General features: G+C 40.2%; 1 protein-coding gene across 2 annotated transcripts in view; it reads left to right on the top strand.

Annotated features, from left to right (window-relative positions):
• Window positions 1-13,054, top strand: part of wdr7 (WD repeat domain 7) — a 748,403-nt gene that overhangs the window by 142,104 nt on the left and 593,245 nt on the right. For both annotated transcript variants that reach the window (XM_078552151.1, XM_078552141.1), the window contains 3 exons: window positions 2,908-3,055; window positions 4,131-4,379; window positions 6,472-6,692. In XM_078552151.1, coding sequence (XP_078408277.1) covers window positions 2,908-3,055; window positions 4,131-4,379; window positions 6,472-6,692 — 618 coding nt within the window. The remainder of the gene's footprint in view (window positions 1-2,907; window positions 3,056-4,130; window positions 4,380-6,471; window positions 6,693-13,054) is intronic.

Below are 13,054 nucleotides of genomic sequence, written 5' to 3'. Positions count from 1 at the left end.
CATGGTGTAGGGGGTAACATATTGGCATGGATACAGAGTGTAACCATAAATGGGTCTTTCTATGGTTGGCAGGATGTAACTAGTGGTGTACCACAAGGATCAGTGCTGGGCCCTCAAATTTTTTACAATTTACATAAATGACTTGGATGAAGGGATCGAAGGCATGGTTGCTAATTTGCTGATGATACAAAAATAAGTAGGAAAGTAAGTTGTGAAGGGGACAAAAGGAGGATACAAAGAGACATAGATCGGTTAAATGAATGGGCAAAGATCTGGCAAATGGAGTATAATGTGGGCAAATGTGAAATTGTCCATTTTGGCAGGAAGAATAAGGAAGAAGCATGTTATCTGAATGGTGAGAAATTGCAGAGCTCTGAGATGCAGAGGGATCTGGGTGTCCTAGTGCATGAATTGCAAAAGGCTACTATGCAGGTACGGCAAGTAATCGGGAAAGCTAATAAAATGTTATCATTTATTACGAGGGGAATTGAATACAAAAGTAGGCAGGTAATGTTTCAGTTGTACAGGACACTGGTGAGATCACATATGAAATATTGTGTACAGTATTGTTCTCCTTATTCAAAGAAAGATGTAAATGCATTAGAAGCAGTTCTGAGAAGGTTTACTAAACTAATACCAGCAGTGGGCAGGTTATCTTATGAGGAAAGATTAGACAGCGGCTAGGCTTGTATCTGCTGGATTTTAGAAGAGTAAGAGGCGACTTAATTGAAACATATAAGATTCTGAGGAGTCTTGGCAGGGTGGATGTGGAGAATATGTTTCCTCTTGTGGGAGAATCTAGAACTAGGGGTCACTGTTTAAAAATAAGGGGTCGCCCAATTAAGACAGAGATGAGGAGAAATTTTTTCTGTGAAGGTTATGACTCTTTGGAACTCTCTTCCTCAAAAGGTAGTGGAAGCAGAGTCTTTGAATATTTTCAAGGCAGAGGTAAATAGATTCTTGATAAGCAAGGGGATGAAAGGTTACTTGGGGCAGGTGGGAGGTTACAATCAGATCAGCCATCACCTTATTGAATGGCAGAGCAGGCTTTAAGGGCTGGTGGCCCCTAGTTCGTATGTGTTTTTATAGGTTAAAAAAATAGCTACTTTGTAAAATTTAATTGGTTTACTGCTGCTTGCATTTGTGCCTGTTTCTGGTGAATTTAGCTCTTGATTATTTTTAAGCGTTTCACCATCATTGTAGATCAGAGATTTTTTTCAATGCTCTTTAGCCGTTATTTGTTTCCACCTGCAGCAAATTGTGTGAATTAGTGGTGCAAAGCAGCATAATTTGCTTTCCTTTCCAGTATTTCAAAATTGGATCAGAGGATAAATACAGAATAATGCTTTGCTTATTTTCTCTTCAAACTGTAATTGTTAATCCTCAAATTCAGTCTATTTCCTAGATCTTTCCGCTTTGTATTTAATTGCTTAGATTAGTTCTTGTTGTATTACAAGCATTATTGTTATGCTATCACTTGTTCAGCTATGACCTATGTTTAAGGATTATGAGTAAGTTAAATAGTAGTTCACATTTCTTGTGCAAAGCACTTGTTAAGACATCCTTGTTAAATTGGAAAGGATAATGAAGGGAATGGTCTTTTCTGCCCAGAGCCAAAAACAATGCCTTGTCCTTGCATTTTTTAATTTTTCCCCAAAAATGCAGTGGTGGTTTTATCAGATTAGAGTTTAACTGTGTTAAAAGCAGGCATATACAATGCGCTATTTGGACATTGGTCTGAAAATACTAACTTGCCACTGAGTTACTTGAGAATCTTATCAAAAGTTCTTTTTTAAATACGCTTTCTGCAACATCTTTTAGTACGGATATTTTACTGTTGAATTTTAATAGGCCTAAAGTTGTACCACAGTTGGTGAAAGTTATATATTTTAAAGTTTATTAAGTTCAAAAAAAAATCCAGTGATGTCACTTAAACCCTTTTATACTAAGAATTAGTTTAAAATTAAAAGTCTGTGTCTCTTGTGAAGGCCACAATTTAAACATTCTATAGAAACTAAAAACCTTACTACATCAAAGTTACAACACAGGGACAGTCCTTCTGGCCCAACCTACTCACGGTGGTGCTTATCCTCCATGTGATAAAATACTCACCTTGTTGTTTTCAAAACCCTTCAGCTTATTTTCATTCATCTACCTATCTAATCTAATCTTGATGCTTGACACAGTTTCTGACTTGAGCACTAACCCTGGAGGTCAATTGCAAAATCTCAAAACTCTGTATAAATCCTGTTCATTGTTGTAAATCTTTAACATTTACATTTAATCTTGTGTTTAAACTGCATTGTTCTAGAGCACTCAGCTACTACATATGATCACTTGCCGTAATGATCCTTTCATAATTTTAAATACTTCAATCATATCACTCCATTACCTGCTTTGATCTGATGGGTTTTCAAGTATGTGTTCATTTCTGTATTTCTTCATAGCAGGTAGAAGTCTGTAGTTTAGGAATTTTTCAGGAGGAAATTAGATTAGGTTATTTCCTCAAAGCCTTCAGAAAAAAATAGCTACTCAAGAAGGTTTTTTTGCATAGATATTTTAAGTAACAATTTGAATTGGCTAGTGTGCAGTTAGTTTCTGCAGCTTCTAGAGCGTGCACTTATTTAAAAAAAAATAAAATTGATAGATTGGGTGACATCAGCTCCAGCAATATCCCACTCACTTATACAGATTTATAATCAGGCCCATTGACTCCTTTTTCGGGCTTTTCACGTTTATGTTAGGTGACATAGTTTAATCAGCTTCTGGCTGTACATGTCTTTGCTTTTTTTTCATTTTGCTATGTCTGGTGTTTGAGCTTTATAAGTGATGTCTGCAGTGCAAGCTGCCTGTTCATTTTTCCACTGTGTTAACTGGATTTGACCGCTCCATTTTGTGATATTGCAGCTTCTCATCTGCCCACCTGTCACACGGTTCTTTTATGGTCGCAGAGAGCCCTTCCATAAATTGTTGATTCAGGGAGATTCATCAGGGAGACTCTTGATATGGTGTATTCCTGAAACAGTGGGCTTAGCTCAGAGAGGTACTGTTCAAGGTAAGATGCTTGCATATGCACTGCTTATTTTAATTCATATGGACCTGACTGTGATTCAGGTTTGCTGTTTTTATATTTTGCTTATGTGGTTGGCATCAAAATAATTTTACAAAAAATATTAGTATAGAAACAATTTCAGGATTAATTATTTGAAGCTGCAATTGTTGTGGGGAACAACTGAGATCTATAAAACATTCCAGAGCTAATGTGCTGTGAAAATTACTGGACTATGTAATTCTCTATCTTTACGTCCGCCAGAAAAATAATTTTTAATTGAATTTAATAGTTTGGCATTTCGGTAACAATGTGGTTGAATGCCACTTTTATGACTGGTACATATTTATGTTTCTTTTGCTCCTAATCAAGTGCTAGTAGGCACTGTGATTATGTGAGCAAGTCTGACCTCTAGCTATCTAAGTTTCTTTTTTAAATTTTCTAAGCGCTTTGGTCAGGTCTTGCATCTGATTTGATCAAAGTGAGTAACTGTCGATCCAGGAGGTGAAATCACAAAGAAGCCAATGTCTGGACCTGGATGTATCACAAAAACTGAATACTAATGAATGTGGTTTGAGATTGTAACAAGGTGTAAGCCAAAAGGCCAACAGAAGTTTGCTTTCCGTAAATAGGGACAACGAGCACCAGAGTAAATTTGTAATGGTGAACTAACCCCAAAATATTAAGTCACAGTTAGACGACCATATGCAGATTTAGACACCCCATTAGAGAAAAAAATGAAGACGCGAAGAGCATCCAGTATATATGATTTTGCCTGACCTGCCGAGTGCTTCCAGTATGACGAAAAGCAAACTACTGCGGATGCTGGAAATCAAAAAATAAAACAGAAGACACTGGAATACTCAAAATCTGGCAGCATCGGTGGACAGAGAAACAGATTTTCACATGAGTTTTCACAACAGCAATGTTTTTGTCTCTTCAGTAAATGAAGATTTATTTAACCTGAGTTTGAAAATGTAGCTATCTAAAACCTTGATAAAATGAATATCTCCTTCCATCTAAGAAACCAAATTTACTGTGCCTTATGCATTATGTATTGAATTACAAATTGCCTTCACAGAGTTGAAAGTCACCACTTCTGCATGCTTGCAAGATACATTTGATCATCTCATTCCAAGGCCTGCTGGAATTATAGACCAGCTGAGCACACTTCCTGGCAGTGAGGAGCCTTTGAAGGTGACAGCTAGCGTTTATATCCCCTCTCATGGACGTCTGGTATGTGGACGTGAAGATGGCAGTATTGTTATTGTGCCAGCTACTCAGACTGCTATAGTTCAGCTATTGCAAGGAGAACACATGCTGAGACGAGGTAAAATATCTTCTGTGCTGTAGCTTGAATTTCATGCTGAAATGCCATCTCTTGTAATAGATTTTTAAACAGAGACATGATTAGATTTGTTTTTAATGCATAATTTTTCAAAACTACTTGATTTCATATAATTTAGTAAGTAAACATTTAGAAACCATACAATGTTTAACGTAAAGAACATTAAATTCATAAAATGATTTAGTGATTTATATATAATGGTATTATCTGTCAAGAGGTGGATCGACTTGCTGAGCATGTTTGCCATTTCTTTTTTCTAAAATATTGACTCTTCAAAAATTAAAATAAAAGTTGAACTGTTAAGTGTGCTTTGAATAAATATTTAAACCTAAGAGCTGGTTTAACCTCTGATAGTCAACTTAATGATCATTGAATTGGCTTCAGTATAGTCAATATTAGGGAGCCATGATCTCTAAATCTAAATCTCAAAAAAGGCACCTGGTTGAAAGGTGGTGCATATGCTAAAAAGAAATGCAGATCTCCCAGAGGGAAATTGTTGGCTGGACTAGGTAATCAAAAAAATTCGAGCACACTTGTGTTGAAAAATGCTGTGATTATAGTACAAATGGAAGGCAAAAGGATATGGTGTGGCTGGCTGGGGTGGGTGAGAGCAGTATTGGTGGGCAGGCTTTTTATAGAGTAGAACAGAGCTTTGCATTAGGTTTAAGAGTCAGAATTGCTGGCATGACATTTGGAAAACACCTTGTTCAATTCATGGAAGATGATCCATTGTTGTAGGAAGCAAGATGTCATTATTTTACATAATGAAAAGATAAATTATGCCCTTCAAATTGTGAATCTCATTGACTTTTGTTCTGTGTATTTGCTCAGCGTAAAATAAAGCAGCTTTGCGATTTGCTTTTTGGTACTTTGCCCCCCAACCCATCACTGCCTTTCTTTTCTCCTGTAGCCATCCCAGCTTAGAGTCGTCTTAATTTAGTTTTCAGCTGCTCTCTGTGCCTCTCTTGGCATTCTCCAAGAGGCCCATTGAAGCATCCTTTGCTGCCTTCTAATGGGCAGCAGCCAGAATGTCCCCACCCTCTTCTCTCATGAACTTACATCTAGTTTGTTGGCTGGGGGCTTACCTTGCTAATTTTTGCAGATCAACAATCAATGCCTCTTTGCATTTCCCTCCAGGATGTCCACTTAGCACCAAGCAAAGTTATTGCCACCCATGAACTTATAATGGAAAATTGCATTGACTGAAACTTGGCTCAACTGTGGTGAAACCATGCCTCTTAGCAAAGCCTCCACAAGAGACTATTTTTTCCAACACGCAAGCCATTATGGTTGTTATGTGGCCTTTGTCATCACATCACATTATGGTCTTATCCCCATCTCCTCTAGTATGTTATCTTCCTTCGAGCACCTCACATTTTTTGCTTGTCTCCTTTAAAATTATTGGTGTCTAGTGCCCACTCCAAGTCCCATTCTGAGTTTTTCCCAGAGATTCCTCCCTCAGCCTTTTCACTGAGTAACCCATTGCTTTCAATCTTCACCTTAGCCACCCTTGCCTTCTCTTCTCTGAATTCACTACTCTCTTGCTCTCCCTAAACCTCTCGCTCCACATAATTTCTTCTTTGACCCATCTTTATGGCTGCCCTCTTGACCTTTCCATCTCCCATCGCCTCTACTCACTTGATCTCATATCACAAAAAAGACCATCCCTGACTACTTTCTATCCCTTACAGCCAACCTACCCTTTCCAAGATCATTGGCCTTTGTATCCACTCATGGAAAAATACTTCTTCCAAGTTATTTACGATCTCCCAGTTGCCCAACTTTAACCTTCAGTTGGTCAAAGTACTCCTGCAGCTGTTGATCTGCTCAACCACTTCCTTAACACCACCTTTGAATGCTTTGTCCTCCGAAATCATTTATGTTTTTCCATCCTGGTCCTTTCCTTTGGTGTAGTCCACATCTTTACTTCTTCAAATCCTAGGGGCACAGACATGAACATTTAGTCATCCATCATGAGATCTGGAAGCACCACACAAAGTGCTATCTGGCCTTGTGTAAATTTGAATAGAGAATGGATTTAAACATTTCTGTTGTTTAATTTGTATTTCATCAGGATGGCCTCCTCATCGAACTCTTCGTGGCCACAGAAGCAAAGTGACGTGCCTGTTGTATCCACACCAGGTCTCAACACGGTACGATCAGCGCTACTTGGTGTCTGGCGGTGTAGATTTCTCTGTAATCATCTGGGATATTAACTCGGGGGAAATGAAACATATCTTCTGCGTCCACGGTGGAGAAATCACCCAACTGGTAGTACCACCTGAAAATTGCAGTGTAAGTTCATTATGAGAATATTGAAATTTCATTTTTAATATATTTAATCTTTGTACTTAAATATTATCTCAAGTCCTATGCTACTTGTTATTAATTTCAGAATCCTCATTTTTATGTTGTAATATAAATTTTAGGGCTCAAAACATGTGCTACTTTTTTCCTGTAGATTTAATCTAATTAAAGGAAGGGTCTATGGAAGGGTTTAATTTTTTGAGGACAATTCATAAGTTAAAATTTCAGGAGAATATTTCTAAGTAATTCAGTTTCATACCCAGCATAGTTTCTTTCGGTTAGTAAAAATTTATGAATAGCAATTAATTGGGTCGACTCAATTCACTTTCACAATGATGCATTTTCAGATCTCACCAGCTATTAGAATTTAGCATTGCATTTAGTTCTTGTTTGAATGAACATTTCCAAAATTTTCTCATTGAGAATTCACAGTAGTAGACTTGTGGATACGATCATAAGATGTAGGAGCAGAAGTAGGCCATTCGGCCCATTGAGTTTGCTCTGCCATTTTATGAGATCATGGCTGATCACCAAGGAAGGCCATTGAAGTGAACTGTATAAGTGGGTTTAGAGGGTCACTTGGTGTGTTTTTGGAGAGAGAAAGGGATAACTGGTGGAGAGAGAAAGGGATAACTGCTGAACAGATAGCTCAATGTCATTGAGAAATATCAAAAGAAATAAATTTGGTGAATGTGAATGGAAAATGTTTTGATTTTCAGCCTAGGAGAAAGCACTTAACACAGATTCAGAAAGGAAAGATCATGCTTGATTTTTTTCAGAAAATGGCATCAACATTTCCTGAAGCTACTAATTAAGCTCAAATATATAGGAATTTAAGGTAAAACTGACAAAATGGACAAGAAATTAAGCAGAAGGGTGGGGAGCAGCAGACAATTAGAGGAATTCTTGTGTTTAGAGGGGAAGTACCAACTGGAGTGTCTCAAAATCAGACCTTGCAGATCTATTGTTTCTAATTTACCTTAATTTAGAAGTATCAGTGTAAACTGATCACAAATTATGCTAATCTGGGAAAAATAGTTGAATCTGAGGAATCAGCCTGGAAACTTCAAAACACCCATGGAACAGTTAACTAATAGTGGGGAGGCAATGGCGTAAAGGTATTGTCGCTGGACGAGTAATCCTGAGCCCCAGGGTAATGCTGTGGGGACCCGGATTTGACTCCCGCCATGGCATTTGGTGGAATTTGAATTCAATAAAAATCTGGAATTAAAAGTCTAATGATGACCATGAAACCATTGGCGATTGTTGTAAAAACTCATCTCGTTAATTAATGCCATTTAGGGAAGGAAATCTGCCATCCTTACCTGGTCTGGCCTACCTGTGACTCCAGATTCACAGCAATGTGGTTGACTCTCAAATGCCCTCTGAAGTGGCTTGGCAAGCCACTCAAAAAGGAATGAAACCGGACGGACCACCTGGCATCAACCTAGGCACCTGAAACAAGAATGACCCTACAAAGTCGTCCTAGTGCCAAAATTGGGAGAGCTGTCTCACAGACTAGTCAAGCAACAGCCTGACATAGTCTCCTCACGGAATCATATCTTACAGATAATGTCCCAGACAGTACCACCATCCCTGTCCTGCAGGACATACCCAGGAGAGATGGCGACACACTGGTATACATTTGGGAGGGAGTTGCCCTGGGAGTCCTCAACATCGATTCTGGACCCCATGAAGTTTCATGGTATCAGGTCAAACATGGGCAAGTTAATACCCTCAGCTGATGAATCAGTGCTCCTCCATGTTGAACATCAATTGGAGGAAGCACTAAGGGTGGCAAGGGGGCAGAATGTACTCTGGGTGGGGACTTCAATGCCCATCACCAAGAGTGGCCCAGTAGCCACTCGGGCCATCAGCAGGAGAATTGTACTGGAACGCAATCTGTAACCTCATAGCCCAGCATATCCTTGCACTCAACCAATACCATCAAGCCAAGGAACCCTGGTTCGATGAAGAGTGCAGGAGGGCATGCTAGGAGCAGCACCAGGCATACCTAAAAATGAGGTGTCAACCTGGTGAAGCTAAAGCACAGGACTACTTGCATGCCAAACAGCATAAGCAGCAAGTGCTAGACAGAGCTAAGTGATCCCACAAGCAACGGATCAGATCTAAGCTCTGCAGTCCTGTCGTGAATGATGGTGGACAATTAAACAACTCACTGGAGGAGAAGGCTCCACAAATATCCCCATCCTCAATGAAGGGGGAGCCCAGCACCTCAGTGCAAAAGATAAGGCAAGTGGATGATCCATCTCGGTTTCCTCCGGAGTTCCTCAGCATCACAGGTGCCAGCCTTCAGCCAAATTGATTCACTCCACATGATATCAAGAAACAGCTGAAGGCACTGGGTAGTGCAAAGGCTATGGGTGCTGACAATATTCTGACTATACTACTGAAGACTTGTGCTCCAGAACTTGCCATGCCCCTAGCCAAGCTGTTCCAGTTCAGCTACAACATTGGCATCTATCTGGCTATCCCAAAAAGCAGGACAAATCCAACCCGGCCAATTACCGCCCCATCAGTCTACTCTCGATCATCAGTAAAGTAATGGAAGGGGAATCAACAGTGCTATCAAGCGGCACTTGCTCAGCAATAACCTGCTCACTGACGCCCAGTTTGGGTTCCACTCACCTCCTGACCTCGTTACAGCCTTGGTTCAAACATGGACATAAGAGCTTAACTGCAGAGGTGAGTTGAGAGTGACTGCTCTTGACATCAAGGCCGCATTTGACCAAGTGTGGCATCAAGGAGCCCTAGCTAAACTGGAGTCAATGAGAATCAGAGAAAAGCTCTCCACTGGTTGGAGTCACACCTAGCACAAAGAAAGATGGTTGTGATTGTTAGAGGTCAGTCACGTCAGCCCCAGGACATCACTGCAGGAGTTTCTCAGGGTAGTCCGCCCAGCCATCTTCAGCTGCTTCATCAATGACCTTCCTTCCATCATAAGGCCAGAAGTGGGGGTGTTCGGTGATGTTTGCATAATGTTCAGCACCGTTAGCGACTCCTGGGATACTTAAGCAGTCTATGTCCAAAAGGAAGACCTGGACAATATCCAGGCTTGGGTTGACAAGTGGCAAGTTACATTCGCACCACACAAGTGCCAGGAATGCCCGTCTCCAACAAGAGAGAATCTAACCATTACCCCTTGATGTTCAATGGCATTACCATCACTGAATCCCCCACTATCAACATCCTGGGGGGTTACCATTGACCAGAAACTGAACTGGACTAGCCATATAAATACTGTGGCTGCAAGAGCAGATCAGAGACTAGGAATCCTGCGACAAGTAACTCACCAAAGTCTGTCCACCATATACAAGACACAAGTGAGGAGTGTGATTGAATACTTCTCACTTGCCTGGATGAGTGCAGCTCCCACAACACTCAAGAAGCTTGATGCTGTCCAGGGCAAAGCAGCCTGCTTGATTGTCGCCACATCCACAAACATTCACTCCCTCCACCACTGACGTACAGTAGCAGCAGTGTGTACCATCTACAAGATGCACTGCAGGAGTTCACCAAGGCTCCTTTGACAGCAACTTCCAAACCCACGATTACTACCATCTAGAAGGACAAGGGCAGCAGATAGATGGGAACACCACCACCTGGAAGTTCCCTTCCAAGTCACTCACCATCCTGACTTGGAAATATATCGCCGTTCCTTCACTGTTGCTGGGCCAAAATCCTGGAACTCCCTTCTTAACAGCACTGTGGGTGTACTTACACCACATGGACTGCAGCGGTTCAAGAAGGCAGCTCACCATCACCTTCTCAAGGGCGTCTAGGAATGGGCAATAAATTCTGGCCCAGCCAGTGTAGCCCACATCCCGGGAATGAATAAAAAAAAGGCTTTAGATATGACGTGGAAAGACAGGATCCTCAAAATGACACATGATGCGGAGAATTCTGAGGAAAAGGATGGAGATAATGATGAACATGAATAAATTATACTGATCACAAGGAGCGTTATTGCTGTGATGAATACTAGATAGTGCTTGCATTTCAACAGTACATGGAACAGATTGGCTGAAATAATGATGGTTGCAAGGTTAAGGAATTTATAAGTTCTACTTGCTTTAGGTTTGGTGATAATGCATTGACGCCACTGAAGAGAGTTGTAATTCCATGTAAATTAGTTGGAATAGGTCATTTTATAAGTACTGATATAGTCTCTGGTGAAATATCAATGCTGTTGAAAAAACCTTCTAAGAAAAAGGCATAAATGAAACTTGATATAGAGCAGGACAAGGCAATTACTTTTGGAAAGTTATTGGATTGGCAGCTTACCCAGTGAGCACATTATAATATCTCTTCAACAGAAGCTGATTTTTCTTATCAGAGCATAGCATCATGTGATCAGAATCAGAGGGAAAAACAGTTTGTCTTAAAGTTATATAGACAATTGTCAAAGGTTAAAAATCTGACTAAAATGTAGGGATGGTTGATGAGTATGCAAAGCTTATTAAAGAAAGTAGTAAGAAGCATGACATCTGTGCAAAAAAAAAATCAGAGGATTCCACCATGTTCTGTTGTAAGTCTTCCACTGGCAGGTGACTTTAACAAGGTAATTTCTATGGATCTAAAGGTGTGGAACAAGGACAGAAATATTTTCATACTACAAGTTTTTTTGACCTGTTGACCAGATTTAGACTTTCTGCAGCAATACTTAGTAAACACAAACAATTATTATCAAGAAAATCATGGAGAAATGGGTAGAGACCATACTTGGTACACCAACAAAGTTTCTGACTGATGATGGAGAGTAATTTGCCAATGATGAGTTCAGCGACATGTATGAAAACATGAATATGATGGTCATGAATATCGCAGCTGGAAGTTCTTTTCGCAATGGCCTCTGTGAAAACAATCATGTGGTGATTGATGAAATGTACATAAAATTTTAGTTGATCATCAAGGCAGCAAGTTGACAACCACTCTCTGATGTGCTGTTCATGCAAATAATTAATTCCATGTTGCTGGAGGATAGAGTCCCTATTAATTAATTTATGGACAAAATCTCAAATTACTTTCTGTGCTGTGCGGTAGTCCTCCTGCTGTAGAAGGTACTGCAATTTTATTACAATTGTATTCTGAAGCTCCCAACTGCTTAGTCTTTGACCAAATGCCTTTGCAGCTGATGATTTGCTCAACTGCTACTTCATCTCTACCTTTGAGTCCTTGGCCTCGCAAAACCTTCAATGCTTCCCCACCTGGTCGTTCCTCTCTTGAGCACCATGTAAGTGGCAGGCAATAACCATCTCCAACAAGAGAGAATCCAACCATCTCTCCATGACATTCAGTGGCATTATCATCACTGAATCCCCCACTGTCAACATCCTGGGGGTTAATATTGACCAGAAACTGAACTGGACCAGCCATATAAATGCTGTGGCTACAAGACAGGTCAGAGGCTGGGAATTCTGCAGAGAGTAACTCTCCTCCTGACTCATTAAAGCCTGTCCACCATCTACAAGGCACAAGTGTGAAGGAATACTCTCCACTTGTCTGGACGTGTGCAGCCCCAGCAATAATCAAGAAGCTCAGCACCACCCAGCACAAAGCAGCTCGTTTGATTGGCACACCATACAGCATCTTAAACATCAACTCCCTCCACCATCGATGCACAGTGGCAGCAGCGTGTACCATGTACAAAATGCACTGGCGTAACTCACCAAGGCTCCTTCGGCAACATCTTCCAAACCTGTGAGCTCTACCTTTTAGAATTACAAGGGCAGCAGATACATGGAAACACTACCGCCTGCAAGCTCCCCTCCAAGCCACAGTCCACCATGACTTGGAACTATGTCGTTGTTCCTATACTGCCGCTGGGTCAAAATCCTGGAGCTCCCTTCCTAATTGCACTGCGGGTGTACATATGGACATATGGACTGCAGCAGCTCAAGAAGGCAACTCACCACCACCTTCTCAAGGGAAATTAGGGATGGACAATAAAATTGTTGGTTTAGCCTGTGAATGAATGACAAAAATGTTAGGGATGGGCAATAAATGCTGGACTTGCCATAATGTTCACATCCCATGAATGATTGCAAAAACAGAGTCCATAAAACCAATTTTGCACAACCTCAGAGGAAATTTCACTTCACATTTACCTCTTCAAAGCAGCACTGCTAATGAGTTTTTCATCATATTGTGAGCAAAAAGTCTACTGTTGATGAAACAACAATATAGAAATTATACTTCATAATAATTATAACAATGTATTTCGATAATTATCAGTTGGGTGTAATTGGCTTGAGATATTAATTTTTATGCATTTATATTTTTATATATTAATTTCTATACATTTAATACATAATATTCTAAATACATTT

Source organism: Cetorhinus maximus, chromosome 1 (genome assembly GCF_964194155.1).
Source record: "Cetorhinus maximus chromosome 1, sCetMax3.hap1.1, whole genome shotgun sequence".
In the NCBI taxonomy this organism is placed as follows: domain Eukaryota; kingdom Metazoa; phylum Chordata; class Chondrichthyes; order Lamniformes; family Cetorhinidae; genus Cetorhinus; species Cetorhinus maximus.
This window is presented reverse-complemented; position numbering and strand designations above follow the sequence as displayed.